At 43.0% G+C, this 20,574-nt stretch overlaps 2 protein-coding genes across 2 annotated transcripts in view; both read right to left on the minus strand.

Annotated features, from left to right (window-relative positions):
• Positions 1 to 9,609: 9,609 nt before the first annotated feature.
• LOC116355439 (glutamate receptor ionotropic, NMDA 2B-like) lies at positions 9,610 to 14,937 on the minus strand. The gene is made up of 2 exons (XM_031799171.1): positions 9,799 to 14,937; positions 9,610 to 9,761 (listed from the first exon to the last, which is right to left on the minus strand). Exon 1 carries the CDS (start codon positions 14,864 to 14,866, stop codon positions 14,159 to 14,161), a length of 708 nt encoding a protein of 235 aa, XP_031655031.1. The 5' UTR covers positions 14,867 to 14,937; the 3' UTR covers positions 9,610 to 9,761; positions 9,799 to 14,158.
• LOC109865308 (glutamate receptor ionotropic, NMDA 2B-like) overlaps positions 14,890 to 20,574 on the minus strand; it is a 52,863-nt gene continuing 47,178 nt past the window's right edge. The window contains exons 8-10 of the mRNA XM_031799127.1: positions 19,870 to 20,108; positions 15,156 to 16,750; positions 14,890 to 14,980 (exon numbers count right to left, since the gene is read on the minus strand). Coding sequence (XP_031654987.1) covers positions 14,890 to 14,980; positions 15,156 to 16,750; positions 19,870 to 20,108 — 1,925 coding nt within the window. The remainder of the gene's footprint in view (positions 14,981 to 15,155; positions 16,751 to 19,869; positions 20,109 to 20,574) is intronic.

Consider the following 20,574-nt stretch of genomic DNA (forward strand, 5'->3'; position numbering starts at 1 on the left):
TCAGTCAGTGTGGAAGGAAGAACTGCACAGCATTGCAACACCTCTGCATGTGCCTATGCCTCTTCCCCTCTTCCCTTCTTCCCTCTCTCTCTATTCCCTTCTTTTACAAACTCTTTCCCCTGTTATCCCCCTTTCATTGGCAGAGCTGGAAGCCAACTCTGACCTCACAGCAGCCACTGCACAAAAACAGACTCGGAGAGAGAGAGAGAGAGAGAGAGAGAGAACAGAAATAACATCTGGATACCAGTGAATAAAAATTATGTTCACTCTATTTCATACCATTCCCCCTCTTCTTATCTAGCTCTAACTCCCCTCTGACTCTAAATCACTTTCTTGCATTATTTTACCTGGCAGGGTTAACCACTGTCAACAGTATGGAAGGTATTCACCTGGAATTGGTCAGTTGTTGTGTTGGACTGAACTTGGACGATAACCAGAGCTGAATGAAATACCGTCATCATTTGAGAAATGTGGAGAATTTGCTGTCATACTTTTGGGTTCTTGAAAATAATGTTATAGCTCATATAGGATAACAATCATTCTTTACCTCTATCTGCATCAAAGAGAAGGGGAAACAGATGGGCGGGGAAGGGGGAATGACAGGAGGACTTAAAAAAGAAAAGTGAATATGAAGAGAACACGTATTCCTGGAAACAGCTGGAACCCAGAAAGAGAGGGGGAGAGAGAGAAAGAGGGAGAGAGAGAGAGAGAGAAGAGAGAGTGAGATGTGTACGCTCCTCAGTGCTCTCACAGTTCACAAATAAAGAGTCCTTAAGTGGGTCCGCACTGCCCAGCCACATTCTCCTGCTAATCACATTACTACTGCAGGGACAGAGAGGAGAAGAGAGGGAAGAGGAAGAGGAGACCAAGGCATTGGAAGAGTGGAGAAAAGGGGGAGATAATACTTCAAATAAAGTGAAGGCACCAAGTTTTATTGAGTGGCAACTTGGACCTGTTAAATTAAACCTAATTCCCTGAAGGTGTAAGTATTGTTTCATTCACTCATTTAAAACATGTAATGTACTTCTCATCCAGCAAATGCATTGGTTTGTTGGCCTTGTTTCAGTTGTTTGTGGCACTGTTGTTTTACCGTCGACAATTTAACTGGGATACATATGGACCCTTATCTTCCTGCATGTGTCTAATTTGTCTGTTTGGTTCTTGATATGTTTATTGAAACAGCTCCACCATATTCAAGTTTCATGTTTCAATGTTTACTCACCACCTGCACAGGTCACCACAGGTGTAAAACATTACGGTGAATTTCTTACATTGAGAGCCCTTTCCCAATATTGTAGTGATAATAATATACTGTAGATAATAATAGAAAATATAATAAAAAATAAAATTAAGAATAAAAACCACACAAGAACTATGATGACTTTTAAAGAAACGAGAATGCAAGTACATACAGGTCAGTACCTTATTCAATGTGCAGGGATACTGGAGTGGTAGTATATACAGGTCAGCACCAGTACCTTATTGAATATGCAGGGATACTGGAGTGGTAGTATATACAGGTCAGTACCAGTACCTTATTCAATGTTCAGGGGTACTGGAATGGTAGTATATACAGGTCAGTACCAGTACCTTATTCAATGTGCAGGGATACTGGAGTGGTAGTATATACAGGTCAGTACCAGTACCTTATTCAATGTGCAGGGATACTGGAGTGGTAGTATATACAGGTCAGTACCAGTACCTTATTCAATGTGCAGGGATACTGGAGTGGTAGTATATACAGGTCAGTACCAGTACCTTATTCAATGTGCAGGGATACTGGAGTGGTAGTATATACAGGTCAGTACCAGTACCTTATTCAATGTTCAGGGATACTGGAGTGGTAGTATATACATGTCAGTACCAGTACCTTATTCAATATGCAGGGATACTGGAGTGGTAGTATATACAGGTCAGTACCAGTACCTTATTCAATATGCAGGGATATTGGAATGGTAGTATATACAGGTCAGTACCAATACCTTATTCAATATGCAGGGATACTGGAGTGGTAGTATATACAGGGCAGTACCAGTACCTTATTCAATGTGCAGGGATACTGGAGTGGTAGTATATACAGGTCAGTACCAGTACCTTATTCAATGTGCAGGGATACTGGAGTGGTAGTATATACAGGTCAGTACCAGTACCTTATTCAATGTGCAGGGATACTGGAGTGGTAGTATATACAGGTCAGTACCAGTACCTTATTCAATGTTCAGGGATACTGGAGTGGTAGTATATACATGTCAGTACCAGTACCTTATTCAATATGCAGGGATACTGGAGTGGTAGTATATACAGGTCAGTACCAGTACCTTATTCAATATGCAGGGATATTGGAATGGTAGTATATACAGGTCAGTACCAATACCTTATTCAATATGCAGGGATACTGGAGTGGTAGTATATACAGGGCAGTACCAGTACCTTATTCAATATGCAGGGATACTGGAGTGGTAGTATATACAGGTCAGTACCAATACCTTATTCAATAGGCAGGGATACTGGAGTGGTTGAAAATACAGGTCAGTACCAGTGCCTTATTCAATATGCAGGGATACTGGAGTGGTAGTATATACAGGGCAGTACCAGTACCTTATTCAATATGCAGGGATACTGGAGTGGTAGTATATACAGGTCAGTACCAGTACCTTATTCAATGTGCAGGGATACTGGAGTGGTAGTATATACAGGTCAGTACCAGTACCTTATTCAATATGCAGGGATACTGGAGTGGTAGTATATACAGGTCAGTACCAGTACCTTATTCAATATGCAGGGATACTGGAGTGGTAGTATATACAGGTCAGTACCAATACCGTATTCAATATGCAGGGATACTGGAGTGGTAGTATATACAGGTCAGTACCAATACCTTATTCAATATGCAGGGATACTGGAATGGTAGTATATACAGGTCAGTACCAGTACCTTATTCAATGCAGGGATACTGGAGTGGTTGAGGTGGGTTCATACATAAAAAGGGACTGGTAGTATGATATACATGTAAACAAGGCTGAAAAGTGACTGGTACCAGAACGGGAGCCTGGAGAACAGTCAATGTCTCGGGTGACCGGAGTCTTTGGCAATTGTTCGTGCCTGATATGGCTTTTAAAGCTTGTTTCTTGTGAGGATAGGTGTTAATTTGTATATTCCACTCTCCCTCTGGTCTGGTTCCAACTGCAACATGAGACCCTCTAATGAAAGCATTTACAAGACTTCTTTCATGAGTCATCATCTAAGATATCCAGAACATTCCAAGTGATTACCAATCCTGGGTATAATCCCCTTCCTGCTCTTTACATAGCCTTGTTTCTGAAACCAATACAATACAATCAAGGTCTTCAAACTGTTTGCTGGTTGGTTGGACACATGGTCATTCTCCTTCTATCACGCCAATGTCCTGAAGACACAGGCCGCACTGTCCCTCACACAAAATAGATTTTCTTCAGGCTTTGACATAAACTAATTGAGTTTGCTCAGTCCAACAGGTCATAAGACTGTCCGACTCCTGTCCTTACCACAAATGAATTACCTGTTTTCAGTCACAGTATTGAAAACATACTTGTACATACTTTGAGAGACTTTCAAAGAGCGATAGGTAATATAGAGGGTTTCTAAGATGACCTATACCAAACCAACATGTGAACATGCACGTGGATCTGTCTTCAACTCTTAACTGGGCCACGGAGAGACTGTTGGCAGCCTTGTGTGGAAAAAACAACTTTTCTTCACTCTCTCTCCCTCTTTCTGATTCTTCTCTCTGTCTCTGACTTTCCCTATTTCTTCTGAACGTAATCAAATTGTTGTAATGTCACAGTGAACTGATTTTGGCTAATTGGCCGATTTTTTTCAATCATTCTTGTTGTGTTTTCCTTTTCTTCTTCATAAAGGGCTGTGTCTTCTCATCATGGCCCCTCAAACTGTGATGCTACTGCTTCTGGCTGCCATGGCGACCATGGCCCAGTCCGTTGGCGAAGAGAACGAACTGAATTATGGGTACTGGAACTACCGGGAGGGAGGTAAGCTAATAAATAAGAACATCCATCCAGCCTACTCAGTTGACGTCAAGGAAAGCAAAAGCGGAAGTGAGAAAGACAGGTCTTTCATAACAACGTCTCTTCTTCCTTTCCTCTGGGGTTGTGGTTGCAGCTGAGAGTGTGAACGTGACCACTGTCCGCAGTGTGACCAGAGTCCTGGACCTCTGGGGAAAACGCATCTTCAACGAGATCAAGACCCTACTCCACTCGCAGCCCAGCACCCTGCTCCCTGACTACTCCAGGTAGGAGTACCAGAGGGACATCGTTACCGTGTTATAGGTCAACATAGAGTGTGAAAAATCCATATTTACAGTACTTTCAGAAAGTATTCATACCCCTTGACTTATTCCAAATTGTGTTGTGTTACAGCCTGAATTCAAAACAGATGAAGTATATCTTTTTTTCTTACCCATCTACAGACAATACTCCATAATGACAAAGTAAAACATGTTTTTAGACATTTTTGCAAATGTACTGAGAGTTAAATACAGAAATAACCCATTTGCATCATTATTCACACCCCCAATACATGTTAGAAACACCTTTAGCAGCCATTACAGCTGTCTTTCTGGGTAAGTCTCTAAGAGCTTTCCACATCTGGATTGTACAATATTTGCCCATTTAAAATTCTTCAAGCTGTCAAATCGGTTGTTGATCATTGCTAGACAACCATTTTCAAGTCCTGCCATAGATTTTCAAGCCAATTTAAATCAAAACTGTAACTAAGCCGCTCAGGAACATCCACTGTCTTCCTGGTAAGCAACTCCAGTGTATATTTGACCTTGTTTCCCATTATTGTCCTGCTGAAAGGTGACTGTCTCCCAGTGTCTGTTGAAAAGCAGACTGAACCAGGTTTTCCTCTAGGTTTTTTCCTGTGCTCCATTCCGTTTATTTTTTTATCCTGAAAAACTCCTTAACGATTACAAGCATACCCATAACATGGTACCACAATGCTTTAAAATATGGAGAGTGATACTCAGTAATATGTTGTATTGGATTTGCCCCAAACACAACACTTTGTATTCAGGACAAAAAGTGAATTGCTTTGCCACATTTTTGCAGTATTATCTTTGTAGTGACTAGGTGTATTGATACACCATCCAAAGTGTAATTAATAAGTTCACCATGCTCAAAGATATTCAATGTCTGTTTTTATTTTATTTACCAATCTACCAATAGGTGCCCCTCTTTGCGAGGCATCGGAAAAACCTCCCTGGTCTTTGTGGTTGAATCTGTGTTTGAAATTCACTGGGGTACAGAGAGGAGGTAGTCATTTAAAAAAGCATGCTAACATGATTATTACTCACAGAGTGATCCATGCAACTTATTATGTGACTTGTTAAGAAAATGTTTACTCCTTACTTATTTAGGCTTATCACAACAAAGGGGTTGAATACTTATTGACTCAAGACATTGCAGCTTCTCATTTGTAATTCATTTGTAAAAATGTCTAAAAACATAATTCTACTTCGACATTATGTGGTATGTGTAGGCTTGTGACTCCTCCCCCCCCATTTTAAATTCAGGCTGTAACACAACAAAATGTGGAAAAGGGGAAGGGGGGTGAATACTTTCTGAAGGCCCTGTATGTCTCTATAATGAAGCTGTAGGCCTATGAAGTTATTTCATCTGTCCAACAATGTGTGAATGACATTGCAGATTGATGTTGCTAAGTTCCTGTTTTGACTCTACAAAATATTGACCCGTGCAGATGAATAATTTGAAGTTACTGTCCAGGTTCTTAAAGTGTGATTGATTGCCAGTTTGAAGTGCCTGTTGATAAGTTACTCTTTGTGTCCTGCAGGGTGCGCCCTCTGTCCGAGTCGCTCAACGATCTCTTCAGGGAAGTCACTCTGCTGCACAGGCGTATCACGGAACTCACCCATCGCCTAGCAACCTTGGAACCATTCCTCCGTCGCCACGGCTACCGGGACGAGGGGGAGGAGGGAGGGGGTGGCGGTAGCAGGGCTCTGGCACCTCGGAGCATGAGAGGTGGCGCAGCAAGACTGACGAGGTACACCTTGAAGAAGGCGGTCCCTGTGAGGGGGACTAGGGTGGTGAGGAAGAGGAGGGTGAGAGTATACAACAACGGACAAGTTAGGATGCTGGAGAGTGCGAGTGAGAGATAGCGGGAGGGATTGTGGACTACGGAGGAGTGTGATAGTAGGAAAGTTAGTGTTAGGGTTCTAAGTTCAGTGAGAGGTCAAAGGTGAAAGAGCGAGAAATTAACGAAATAGTCTGCAAATAATTATAATGTATCAAAATCTGATATATATTGTAGAAAGTTGATGTAACATGTATGTATTCTCTATCTCTGCTTCATTATTAACAAAGATGTGCATCTGTAGTTGTTATGTGTATCAACCCATGAGAGAGCAATGATATATTCATTAAACAAACTCATCAAGTCTCAACTGTCTGATCATCTCATACAGAACTAGCCAACTGTGGCTGCATGGCCATGAGAATAATTCAGTCATTTGCATGGAAGCGTGATCATCATTAGATTCAAAACCAATCGCCACACAATTGATTTTAGAGTACCACATTAACAATCCACAATAGAACAAAATGCTACTATTGGAGAGGATGTGGTATGCCACAATGTTATGCTTTAATATCTGACTTTAAAGGGTGACTCCCTATCCTGTTATTCGTTTGGGACTTTGTTGTTAGAGGGATCTGTGAAAGTTTGTAGATATTTTTTTCCCCGATAGCTGTAGTCACAAAGGGTAATACTAAAGCCAGCTGGTATATATACTGTGTGTGTGTGAGTGTGGATGTGTTGTGGGCATAAGGATCGAACTTTGTGCCCTCATTAAAACTTTGCCAAGCGTTTCTACAGCAACCGTTCCTTCTCTCCTTTCTCTCCTCTCCTCTTCCCCGACTCCTGCTTCTCATCCACAGAGCCGCAGTATAAAATGTTCCGTCTTTCTCATTCCCTCTTTCCCAACCTGCCTCTACTTTCCCATCTCTGCTTGTCATCCTCCGTTGTTTCTCTCTGGCCCTGTTTATACCTGGTTCTAACATGCGTCCTTTTTCCTGGTCTTGTCCACATTCTGATTGATCCCGCATTTTTAGACAGGTTTACACGATTAAAAGACGCATTGTGTAGACCAATCTGGGCAGTGAAACCACTTAAATCATATTATACCGGCTTCTAACATCATTGACAGGCTGCACCACTGACTTATGCCACCAACATGTCTTCAAATAAATAACTTATTACTGGAAAGAATAGCTGTGAAATAATTTGCATACAGGGATGGATCAGAGAATCTGGTCACAATGCAGACACAAAAATGTAGGCACAATCAGAATGTGGACAAGATTAGGACACACAACCCATGTTAGCACCAGGTATAAGCGGGGCTTCAGTCTTTCATCTCTACTTCTTAATCTGCATTCCATCCCCCATTTCTCTCGCTCTCTCTGACTTTCCCTCTCTCCGTAGATGTTCGGCTCAGGCTGTACTTTCCATTTTGGTATTGTATGTTGATTCATTTTCCCATCCAATAAGACAGTGAGAGTATACAGTATAAATCCTCCACTCTCCCCATCTCTTGAAAAAAGAGCCAGTTGCTAGGTAACGGTTAATTGTCAAGTAGTTACATGTGTTGCAATGTGTTCTATCAATGTGTTCTTGTTCTGTCAGTGCTGTTTATAGCACTAGCTAATTATTTATCTCTCAATGACATAGGATCAAATATAGATACAGAGATATGCTTTACCAAAATCTCAAAGAGGGTTTTGTGGATGACTGGTTTCTTTAAATATCTCCCTTGTTGCTGGTCAGAGCTCTTTCAGAAGAAAGAGAGGCAGAGAGAGAGTCTCAGGAGGAGGATTTGGAGTCTTTCAAATTCTGTATACAATATCCTACTGGTTCACTTTTTATCAGTGTGTCATTCGTCACCTCCCTCTCCATCTGTCCTGTCCTACAAACCTGCCTCTCCAACATCTTGAGTAACCTCAATCTCATTTCAGTGTCCTACTTGTGAAAGAGAAAAAACAGACAGAAAGATACGCAAGTGCGGAAAAAGGAGAGAGCTACGGAGAGACAAGATGAAAGGGGTTGAGCGGAACGGGAGGATGGACAGGTGTCCTGGATGAAAGTGACAATACAGCAACAGGATTAAAGAGGAGGAGTGACACTGGCCATTTAAATGACAGATGAATCTGAGAACACTTCAAAAGGCCCTGCACCTTTAAAGGGGAAATCTGCAGTTAATAGATCAATTTTTTGGACTTGATATGTACCCATTGATTCTTGAAGAACATAAGTCATAAATGCCTCATGAGCTGTTGTACCCCACCAGAAGCCAAAATATAAGCTTGTTTTACTCCAATGTTTGTAAACTAATTCAATTTAAACAAACACTATATAGAGTCAAAATATGGTTACAATTATAATATTGATATCATGGCTGGTAAGTCCTTGCATCCATCCATAGCTCTGTCTAGGAAGTTGAAAGTGGTTACAATTCTCCAGTCCCATTATAAAATAATATAAAAAACGAAACAGGGGTGGGGAGGACACTTTTCTATTGTTTTAACTGCTGAATGACCCTTTAAGGTATTGGTCCTTCGAGCCAGATAATTCCAATATATATATACAATATATAGACAAATGAGAGACCATGCATGAATGTTGAAATCTGTTTAGAGGGGAAAAATAAGAAAACGTAGGAATTTCACAAGTGACATGATTTCATGTTTTTATCAATACTAATATTAATACAAAGAGACAGAAGAAGAATATTTCTTAGCACTTATTTTCACATCGACTGTGTTTAATTATCCTCTTTTTAAATATTATTAAATATTTAATCACATTTTTTATTATTCTTTATCACATGTCATGTCTTCCCATACAAAAATTAAAGAGTGACTGAAATGTTTAGTCATATATACATTTTCACAATCTGTACAGTTCTAGAAATGATTGTGTTATAGTTTTCTCTTGGAAACACATCAAATAAAGGGTTGCCAAAGAAGACAAATTATAAATTGTAAAAATGTAGTAGAGAGTCATGATGTTGTGCTTATGTAATAGCCACTCATGTCATTACCATTAGTTGTGTAACAAAAACAAGTGTGTATGCCGGTCTTTTACCAAATTAAAGTGAAAGGAAATTCATCAACTTGCTGTAAAAATAGTCTCTACTACTTTAGGTGTGCACTCTTTCAACAAATTACAAGCTTGCACATATGTGGCCTATCATTGAAAAAAAAAATGTTTAGCAGGGAACCTTCAAATCAAAGATGTCACCCAAAAGGTTCGTACTTTCAGCCATCTTGTACACTTTTATTAAAAGTCTGCTAGAGGGAGGTAGGTTATTTACATACAGCACTACAATACAGAACATCAGTCAACAGTTCTCTCTTTAGCGCTTTCTTTTACACACACACACACACACACACACACACACACACACACACACACACACACACACACACACACACACACACACACACACACACACACACACAGAGGTAATCAAGCGCATGTATTGAGGCACATACAACAACAGAAAGAAAGAAAGAAAGAAAGAAAGAAAGAGAGAGAGAAAGAAAGAAAGAGAGAGAGAAAGAGAGAAAGAGAGAAAGAGGAAAGCAACTTCCTGAAGAAAGAGAGGTTGTAGGGAAAAAAACAAGCAAAAACATTGAAAATCAAAGCTGGTTCATCACTTCATAAAAACGTTATACCAATACCTTCACCTCATTCACAGGCATTTAATAATACCAATACCTTCACCTCATTCACAGGCATTTAATAATACCAATACCTTCACCTCATTCACAGGCATTTAATAATACCAATACCTTCACCTCATTCACAGGCATTTAATAATACCAATACCTTCACCTCATTCACAGGCATTTAATAATACCAATACCTTCACCTCATTCACAGGCATTTAATAATGCCAATACCTTCACCTCATTCACAGGCATTTAATAATACCAATACCTTCACCTCATTCACAGGCATTTAATAATGCCAATACCTTCACCTCATTCACAGGCATTTAATAATACCAATACCTTCACCTCATTCACAGGCATTTAATAATGCCAATACCTTCACCTCATTCACAGGCATTTAATAATACCAATACCTTCACCTCATTCACAGGCATTTAATAATACCAACACTTTCACCTCATTCACAGGCATTTAATAATACCAATACCTTCACCTCATTCACAGGCATTTAATAATACCAATACCTTCACCTCATTCACAGGCATTTAATAATACCAATACCTTCACCTCATTCACAGGCATTTAATAATAGCAATACCTTCACCTCATTCACAGGCATTTAATAATAGCAATACCTTCACCTCATTCACAGGCATTTAATAATACCAATACCTTCACCTCATTCACAGGCATTTAATAATACCAACACCTTCACCTCATTCACAGGCATTTAATAATACCAATACCTTCACCTCATTCACAGGCATTTAATAATACCAACACTTTCACCTCATTCACAGGCATTTAATAATACCAATACCTTCACCTCATTCACAGGCATTTAATAATACCAATACCTTCACCTCATTCACAGGCATTTAATAATACCAATACCTTCACCTCATTCACAGGCATTTAATAATACCAATACCTTCACCTCATTCACAGGCATTTAATAATACCAATACCTTCACCTCATTCACAGGCATTTAATAATACCAACACCTTCACCTCATTCACATGCATTTAATAATACCAATACCTTCTCCTCATTCACAGGCATTTAATAATACCAATACCTTCACCTCATTCACAGGCATTTAATAATACCAACACCTTCACCTCATTCACAGGCATTTAATAATACCAACACTTTCACCTCATTCACAGGCATTTAATAATACCAATACCATCACCTCATTCACGGGCATTTAATAATAGCAATACCTTTACCTCATTCACGGGCATTTAATAATAGCAATACCTTTACCTCATTCACAGGCATTTACAACCAATCATCAAGAGGAGCAGAGAAGCCTGAACTTCTCTTCTTACACTTCTTCTGGTTCCATAATAAATCTGTTGAATCTATTTCTGTCATAGCAATTATTCCTATTGACAATTCTGATTACTGAATTTGAAATATTTTAAAATAACGACTATTTTGAGAGCAAAATTCTATTTGTCTTTTTACAGAGACAAACACACACCAACAAAGATCAGAATCAATTAAATTGATTAAAAAGTCCAGATATCATTCCCAAACACCCACTTTTAGGATAAAATAGAGTCTAAGTAAAAAAGGGAAAATAAAACAATTCCACTGATGCATGCATGTCCTTACGAACACATGTCCTTATACACTGACTCAATATCAGACACACTGACTCAATATCATACACACTGACTCAATATCAGACACACTGACTCAATATCAGACACACTGACTCAATATCATACACACTGACTCGATATCAGACACACTGACTCAATATCATACACACTGACTTGTCAGTCATGAAAGAAGGAAAAATCTTTCAAAGTTTCAGTAGGGATGTACAAGTATTGATCAACTAATCAATAACACTGATTGTGCTTAGATCGTACAATTTGGTTTGGCAAAATAACAAATCACTTAGAAATGTAATAATTCAGACAGCTATAACTTAAAGTAATAAAATAAAATAAATAAAATAAATAAAATGAAGATATGGGGGGGGGTCCTGAATTGTATATTACAACAATTACATGGAGGGGAACACAAATACAGCGTGGACCTGGATATCTGTCTGTGATACGTTGTGGCTTTGAGGTCATCTTCCATGGACATGAGGTTGTCATTGATGGAAGCGACCCAGAGACATTGGCAAAGGCATGATAAACAAACCACTGGACTCAATGCTTATAGAATAGGGGGGAAAACGTGACTTTCCACACTTTCCACACTAATCTCCACACTATGTGGAGATTCAACATTTTTTTTCCTTCATTTTAATCATGGCATTGGTTTGCTTTTCTCCACCTTCCACCATGTACCTTCCAGGACAGTTGTGAGGACTATTTTCCAAAAGAAAATACTGTCCTTCGATCAAATTTGTAAATTCATAATATATTTGCCCTGATAGCTGAAAAGTGGTTGTTCTGGGTGAAATAGACAGAATTATTCAAATAAGGTTTAATTTTAAACGCAGAGATGAAGAATTCTTGCTAATACTAGGCCAGTGGTAATCATGCCCTGGTCAAGTACTCAAGCTTTACAAACGTTATTGTCCTTTTATCCTACTTATGTATCAAGCCATTGATGGAAGTTGCCAAAACATTCCATAATCATCTTGGGAAAAATGTTGAAAGTTTACAGAGATTTACTGAATGTTACATCCAGACTGTCTTGTGTGGCCTGTATAAAGTGATTGATTTGTTTTGGTATTCACAAGGAAAGAAAAAAAGCTAACAAATAGTGAAATAGTGATTATTCTCCCCAATCCCCATATCAAGTGACCACCTTTAGTGATATCTGAATGATCTCAGAAATGATAACACATTCTAAGTAAGTCAAACATGATTAGTGGTTTGATCAAGTCCTTGACGTGAATTATTAAGGAGAGACATACAGTATACAGTACAGTAACAGTACAGTGATTGGGTATAATGAAATGAACTAACACGTCCTGCTGTCAGTCTCTCCATTCCCAGACCATGGTCCAGCATTCCATCAAGACCAGATCTTAAAAGTAGACAACAGTCAAGTCCAATTGAAACCAACTCCATTCAATCACTTCCCAGCAACATATAGGAACACAAGGGGAAATACATATGTTTAGCAAATACTGCATCTATGCCCCAATTTTTTTTTTAACAATACAAAAATTATAATAAGTGTAATTGATAGTTTACCTTTGAGTATATAAGGGGGACTTGTGATATGTTGAGATTTAAAATGTTAAATCTAATGATTTATGGAACGCTAAAGGGTGAGATAAGAGCCTCTTGACTAGCACCCGAGTGAAACGAGCAGAAAACTACATCTTCCATGATGCAACTATTCCTCCTTTCAGGTGGGTGGGTCTCGTTTAAAGCAAAATCTCAGCTAAGCGGATTCTCAGAGAACATGATAACCACTTTATGAATTACTAGTTAATAACTGAATTGTCTACAGAATGAACACCCTTTCTACCGATAGGAGGAGGAGTCTTCATATCTTTATGATTGTAGTGGATTCAGTAAGGCACATCCCGCTCGGTATCTGAGATCACCACTACTCCCGACGTACTGCCAGGCAAAACAAGAAATCTAAACGGCAAACCAGTATGATGCCACATAAGTACTTTCTCCTTCACTATAACATGTCAAGTATATGGAAAATGTACTCAGCAAATCATGCCTTTCACATACAGTATACTTTTGCACAGCACACTCCAAAAACAGAAAATATGGATAATCAAGAATTAAGAAGAAATCTGAATTACACAACCTAAAAGTATTGGTACTTAAGTAACATTTCTTCCTAACAAATAGTCTATTAGTCTCCTGTAATATGGTGGCCTAGCAAATAGTCTATTAGTCTCCTGTAATATGGTGGCCTAGCAAATAATTAACAACAATATAAATATATAACAACATGAACTATTACAAAAAAATAAGAAAACGAGCCCAAATGTTAAACAATATAATTATATTCAATAATATCATTAACAACATTATCAATACAATTATTGTTAGTTTACCCTGTTACTTCAAGAAAAGTATTTGATTTTTCATTCATTTGATTGTATTTCTGATAGCTAAGCAAAACGTTAGTTTTGGTGTAAGGAACAGCAGGCGAGCGGAAGAGAGGGAAAGATAGAAGAGGGAGTGAAGAAGGAGAGGAGAAACGGAGGAGAGATTTCTCTCCTCCTCCCTCACAGTCTCAGAGTCAAGCAGCAGAATCCGCTCATTTCCTCATTAGAAGTCGTGTCGCTTTCTGTTGCACTTGACAGTTCCTTCACTCTCCTTCACTCTGTCCGCAGTGTCCATTGTCCAACTAACCTTCCTCAGTTAGAAATATGAGAACGATGTACACAATGTAGCGTCTATTCGTTCTCCTCAGTTGGAGAAGCAATTATCCTGTTCTCCAGCTCCATCTCTTTCTTTCAGACGTCAGACTCGATGCTGGAGAGCTTCTCGTAAACGTGGCCGTTGCTCGAGCCATTGAAGGGTCTCTGGCCGCCCTGCCCCACCAACCCTAACCCCCCGTCCCTGACCGGCAGTAGCTTGTTGCCTCCCAGTCTGGGGCCATGGTGGTTCCCCATGGGCCCCCCCAACCCTCCCCCGAGACACAGATCATTGGGGAACCTGGGGGTCACGTTGGACATGACCCCCGTCGTGGCTGACGCCGGAAAATATGACGGCACCCCCATGGAGCCTCGGAAGTCCCCGCGGCTGTTGTTGAGGAGATGCTGTGGCGGTTGTTGCTGTTGCTGTGGAGACATTTTGACGTAGTACGGTTTGCCGCCATGTAATAGACACTGGTCGTCGCCGAAGGTTGGGATGAAGGGGTTCTGGGTCACCTTATCTGGGTAGAGAGATTTAGACAAGGAGTAAGTCCCGGCCCCTTTGCCACTACCGCCCCCACCACCTCCACCTCCCATCATTCTTCTATCCCTGTCCCTCATGTCTTTCTCCCCCACCGACCGACGGTGCAACCCACCTTCTCCTCGGTCGCCTCGGAACAAACTGAAGGAGGAGCCTCCTTTCGCCCTCTCCCGCTCACTACCACCCCGGCTGAAAAAGGAGGGACTATCTCTGTCCCTCTCCGCGTACTGGGCAAACATTTGGGCGTACGGGCTAACTCCCTCCATGTAGCGGTCTTTGTCTTTCAAGCTCACGCTTCTGGGTGGGAGGAGCTGCCCCCCTCCCCCTCCTCCTCCACCTCCTCCTCCACCCCCGCCCATGCGTCCGCCACCCCCACCCTTCTGCAAATCCACAAACGTGTCGTAGGAGTGTTGTCTCCGTAACACCCGCCCACCTGGCCCTAGCTTTCTGCGCTGTGCATGACTTTGTGATTGGCCAGCCCCCCCCGTGTCACCACTCTTCCCCCCTCCACCCCCCATCTGGCTGAATATGAGGTTATCTTCACTGATGTCATACAGGTTGCCTGGTTTCTTACACGACTCGCACCGTTTGCAAGAAGCAGAGCTTGGACGACTATTTCCCCCTCCGCCACTAGCGCCCCCACCCCCTCCTCCCCCTCCGCCACTAGCGCTCCCATGCGTACAGGTGCCCCCTCCCCCATGGTGAGAGATGGACTTCCCTCCTCCTCCCCCACCACCACCACCACTGAGATTCCGACACTCCCAGTCACCCCCTGCTATGCCTCCACCCCCCACTTCAGACATGTTCTTCTCCCAACACGTGTGGGCCTGTTGCCCTGACGACCCCAAGCCCATTCCTCCGACGACGCCACTTTTACCCTCTGACTTCTTGGGTTTGTTACCTTTCAGGAAATCCTCCACGGGCACTAGGCTCTTACAAATGCCACTACCACTACTACCACCAGCGACTCCTCCCCTACCGCCCATCGGACAAGGCCCGTCGGACACATCCACATGCTCCCACTTGGCAGAGCCCTCTTTGGAAAGGACCTGCTCCGCATAGAACTCCCTCAGATTTTCTTTGTCGCGGAATAAGTAAGGTGAAGAGTTACCCCCTCCTCCTCCACCTCCTCTCTTCCGCTCAGAGGGGACCAGGGGTGGGGAGGCCGAGCGGTGTCCCAGGGGCCCGCGGGAGAAGTGGTGGTGGACGGTGTGATGTTGGTGGGCTCGCCTCCGGTAATCAATCTCGTCCTGCTCCCGTCTGGATTTGGCTGAGGCTGGCCTCTTTTTCAAGCTGTCCCTGTACTGTTTACGCCTCTTGGCGTTGCCCTCCAGATTGCCGTAGGTGATGGTGTGTGAGGAGATATCCGACACATCATCGCCCCCCGAGCCCCCGCCACCCCCTCCTCCTCCACCCATGCAGTACCTGTCGTGACCGCCCCTGTCGATAAACCCAGAACTGGACGCCCCGCCTTTGAAAGAGAACCTCCCGTAGAGGTCGTTCGACTTGAACTGACCCCCCTGCTGACCGGAGCCTGAGGCCGAGGCGTGGCCGGCGATCAGGTCAAACTTATTGGTGTTCCTGTGAGTCAAGGAGGCAACGCGGGGTTGTGTGGTGAATATGGGCGCTACCCCTCCCCCTAAACTGTCACAATCAAACATCCCTCCCTCCAATGAACTGGTACTGCCTAAGCTACTCGGCCTGTTAGGCGGGGGGCCGGACATACCCAGAGCCAGCCCGGGTCCCGGACCTGAGTGGTGGTGCAGGTAATGGTCCTGGTACAGGTTGTTGTCCTTCAGGGGCAAGTTGCCAAAAGTCCTCTCCACCTCGCTGATGTAGTCGCTGAACATGTTGTCCTCAGGCAGGTAGGGCGGCGGCAGGGCCTTGCGCTCTTGCAAGCTGCGCCGGTGCTCGGAGACGTCGTAGATGCTGGGCGACTCGCCACGGTGGTGGCCACCGTAGTCCAGGGCGCCGTGCGTGTGCGGCGAGCCGTTGACCCCCGGGATGGCGGTCATGTCCTTGGCTGTGCGGAGCAGTCGCAGGATGTTGGAGTGGGTGTTGTTCATGTTCATGTTCATGGTGGCCGATGGAGAGTCCATGGCCGACTTATTCTCCTCGATCTGGACCCCGTGGATACAACTCCAGATGCCCTATTGGAGGAACAGATGAATAGGGGGGATAGAGAATGGTAGAGAAACAGGAGGAGAGGGAGAGAGAGAAAAACATGGGGAGAGGTGGAGCAAGCGAAAGAAACCAACACAAAGACAGATTGACGAAAACAGAAATAGGGTAGATTGGTGGACGAGCATTAGAAGCGGACGGGAGGTTGAAAGGTGGAGAGAGATGAGAGACAAAGAGAGAGAGGTTAATGCACTGCAGTGTTTCATCTGGCCACCTTGTTTACACACTATTAAACAGTAATAGGGGTGAGCTCATCAATACGTTCTCCCTGGGGAGCACACAGAGCTTTGGCCCCTGCAGAGGCTCAGAGCCTCTCCTCTCTTCCTCTCACTCAGACCCAAGTGTTGGAGGGCAAATCAGAGACTCGATTGATAATGACAGGAGCGCCATTAGCGTCTAGTTTTGACCAACCAATCAATAAGTTGAATCAATTTAATTTAAATTCAGCTGACAGCACTTTTCCCGGGGCAATCCAACCCCCCTCTCGTAAAGACACGTCACGAAAATGAATCATGCAATAAAAGTATTTTTGAAATATTCTGCAAAATGAAAGGCAGGTGTGGTTTTGTTGAAATGTTAGGTCATTATCTGGTTGTTATTTTGCCATTGTGAGGACAGTAATTCTAAGAGGTGACACCAACAAATCAAGGCATGTATGTTAGGATCAGCGCAGCGTTTCTCATGCCATTCTAGATAAAAAAACGAGATTTCATTGCCTGCCAGTGAAAACGTGTGTCACTGTTCATCAGGGGCGTCATGTCAAAACCATTTTTCTGTCCATCTCGTAGTCACTCCTCTCCCCTGGCCCCCTGAATTCATTATTATTTTTTCTACTCTTTCCACTCTTTTATTTCTCTTTGTGTCTTTTTTTGTCTTATTTGATCTCCATTGCCTCCTGGTCGCCATGGTGAAGCTTCTCCTCCAACGGGACTTTCTTTATCTGTCCACACAATCCCTCTGTAAAGGTGATAGGACAGAGGTTACTGGCACATCTTTCCTTTAGCGCTCCTCTGTTCCTTCTGTTCCCCTTTAATGTTTTTTATCATTCTTTTTCACGGACAGATTTCCTTTTCCTCGCGTCGTATGTTATCTGTTCCTCTCATCATATGCCCTCCCTTTCTTTCTGTCCCCTCCCTCCCTCCCTCCCTCCCTCCCTCCCTCCCTCCCTCCCTCCCTCCCTCCCTCCCTCCCTCCCTCCCTCCCTCCCTCCCTCCCTCCCTCCCTCCCTCCCTCCCTCCCTGTATGTGTGCAGATTGGTTGAGCGCTATACTTCCTCCCTCCCTCCCTCCCTGTATGTGTGCAGATTGGTTGAGCGCTATACTGCCTCCCTCCCTCCCTGTATGTGTGCAGATTGGTTGAGCGCTATACTTCCTCCCTCCCTGTATGTGTGCAGATTGGTTGAGCGCTATACTGCCTCCCTCCCTCCCTGTATGTGTGCAGATTGGTTGAGCGCTATACTTCCTCCCTCCCTCCCTCCCTGTATGTGTGCAGATTGGTTGAGCGCTATACTTCCTCCCTCCCTCCCTCCCTGTATGTGTGCAGATTGGTTGAGCGCTATACTTCCTCCCTCCCTCCCTCCCTGTATGTGTGCAGATTGGTTGAGCGCTATACTTCCTCCCTCCCTCCCTCCCTCCCTGAATGTGTGCAGATTGGTTGAGCGCTATACTTCCTCCCTCCCTCCCTCCCTCCCTCCCTGTATGTGTGCAGATTGGTTGAGCGCTATACTTCCTCCCTCCCTCCCTCCCTGTATGTGTGCAGATTGGTTAAGCGCTATACTGCCTCCCTCCCTCCCTGTATGTGTGCAGATTGGTTGAGCGCTATACTGCCTCCCTCCCTCCCTGTATGTGTGCAGATTGGTTGAGTGCTATACTTCCTCCCTCCCTCCCTGTATGTGTGCAGATTGGTTGAGCGCTATACTTCCTCCCTCCCTCCCTCCCTCCCTCCACAACTGGAGCACTAAACCAGGCATAAAAATCTGTAATAGACTAATATCTCTTGCAGGCGGCAATAATTAGACGAGGGGTAGTCTGTAATAGTGTAGAGGGTGAAAATTAATTCTGTAATGCAACTGCCAAATAACATCAACACCTGTACGCTTGAACCAATAAATACTGAATTTGTATTCTATCGAGGCTCTCCCTACACATAAACTATTGTATGTACTTTGCATAAAACCATTATTGCTGTATTACAGAGTAACTATTGTCAAGCTCCCAAAAGAGGAAGGATACAGTAGAGAAAACTGCATTTCAAAATGCTCAAAAGGATATCAGAAAAACCTTTCTTAAGACGTTCAGGCAGGTAAACATTTGCGTCTGTTTCTCAAATGAATGATAATTGAGTTCAATGAGCGTGCAACAACAAAAACATTCCCCCCTCTCTTAAAAGGTAACATCATGCAAATGTGATTGTTCCTCAAGCAATTGTTTTTCATGCGTAAACAAGCTCTCTGACTTACAATAACAACTGCCATGACAACTGCCATGGTAAATGACCCACATAAACAGCCCTCGGAGCAGTCCCCATTTAAAGACGCAACAACACCGTGATAAGGCTTTGTTTTTTACCCTTCTATACAACTGGAATCAGTGGGCATGTAACTAACTGTAAGAGCCTTAGCGTTAGTGTTATATATTAAAAGGGCTTTCAAAAGGCCCATTGGCGATGATTGTTATGTTAGTTTTGCTAGCACCGTTAGCACAGATTAGCCTGAATTCGATTAGCGTTCACAATATCAGTAGTTATACTCGTTTTGTTATCCTTGCTCGAAGGGCATCATGCAGTGTCATTACTTATTACTATGTCTCTATCACAGTTAACAAAGTATCATTAGCTTACTAGTATAGGTTTTATTATGCTGGGTTTACATCATGTCAGCTTACTCGTTGTAGAAAGATTGTACTCAAGTTTCTCACTTGGGAAGTATCAGAATAAACAAATATTAAGCCCTACGCAAATAACTTACGTTAATTTGAACTCGGAAGTCCCAAGTTTCCGACATGATGTGAACGTGGCATAAGCACAGAGTGTTAGCAACCTGACCAGGAAGTCTGGTTAAAGACGTGCTCCAATCCAGCCAATAACTCACCCTGCTGATGGAGAAGGTAAAGCCTGGCTTGCCGGTGCAGTAGCCCATGAAGCAGAAGCGCAGTTGCCAGTAGAAGGCATGCTCGGCAATGAAGGTGATGAGCGACAGAGCCATGGCCGCCCCCAGCATGTAGAAGACACCTGCCATGTTGTCCACGTCCAGCTGGCTGCTCATCACCTCGTTCTTCTCATTGTGGCAGATCCCCGTCAGCCACAGAGCCTCCAGCTCCTCCATCTCTCCTGGGGGGACAAGCAGGCGATAGAGGGGGTTAGGAGGGGTTAGCAGGAGGGGTTAGGTTATGATAAGGTTAGGTTGAGGGGGTACATGGAGGAGTTAGTTTATAATAAGGTTAGGGTGAGGGGGTATATGGTGGGGTTAGTTTATAATAAGGTTAGGGTGCGGGGGTATATGGTGGGGTTAGTTTATAATAAGGTTAGGGTGAGGGGGTATATGGAGGGGTTAGTTTATAATAAGGTTAGGGTGAGGGGGTACATGGAGGAGTTAGTTATAATAAGGTTAAGGTGAGGGGATATATGGAGGGGTTAGTTTATAATAAGGTTAGGGTGAGGGGGTATAAGGAGGGGTTAGTTTATAATAAGGTTAGGGTGAGGGGGTATATGGAGGAGTTAGTTTATAATAAGGTTAGGGTGAGGGGGTATATGGAGGAGTTAGTTTATAATAAGGTTAGGGTGAGGGGGTATATGG

This window comes from Oncorhynchus kisutch, linkage group LG20, assembly GCF_002021735.2.
Source record: "Oncorhynchus kisutch isolate 150728-3 linkage group LG20, Okis_V2, whole genome shotgun sequence".
Classification (NCBI taxonomy): domain Eukaryota; kingdom Metazoa; phylum Chordata; class Actinopteri; order Salmoniformes; family Salmonidae; genus Oncorhynchus; species Oncorhynchus kisutch.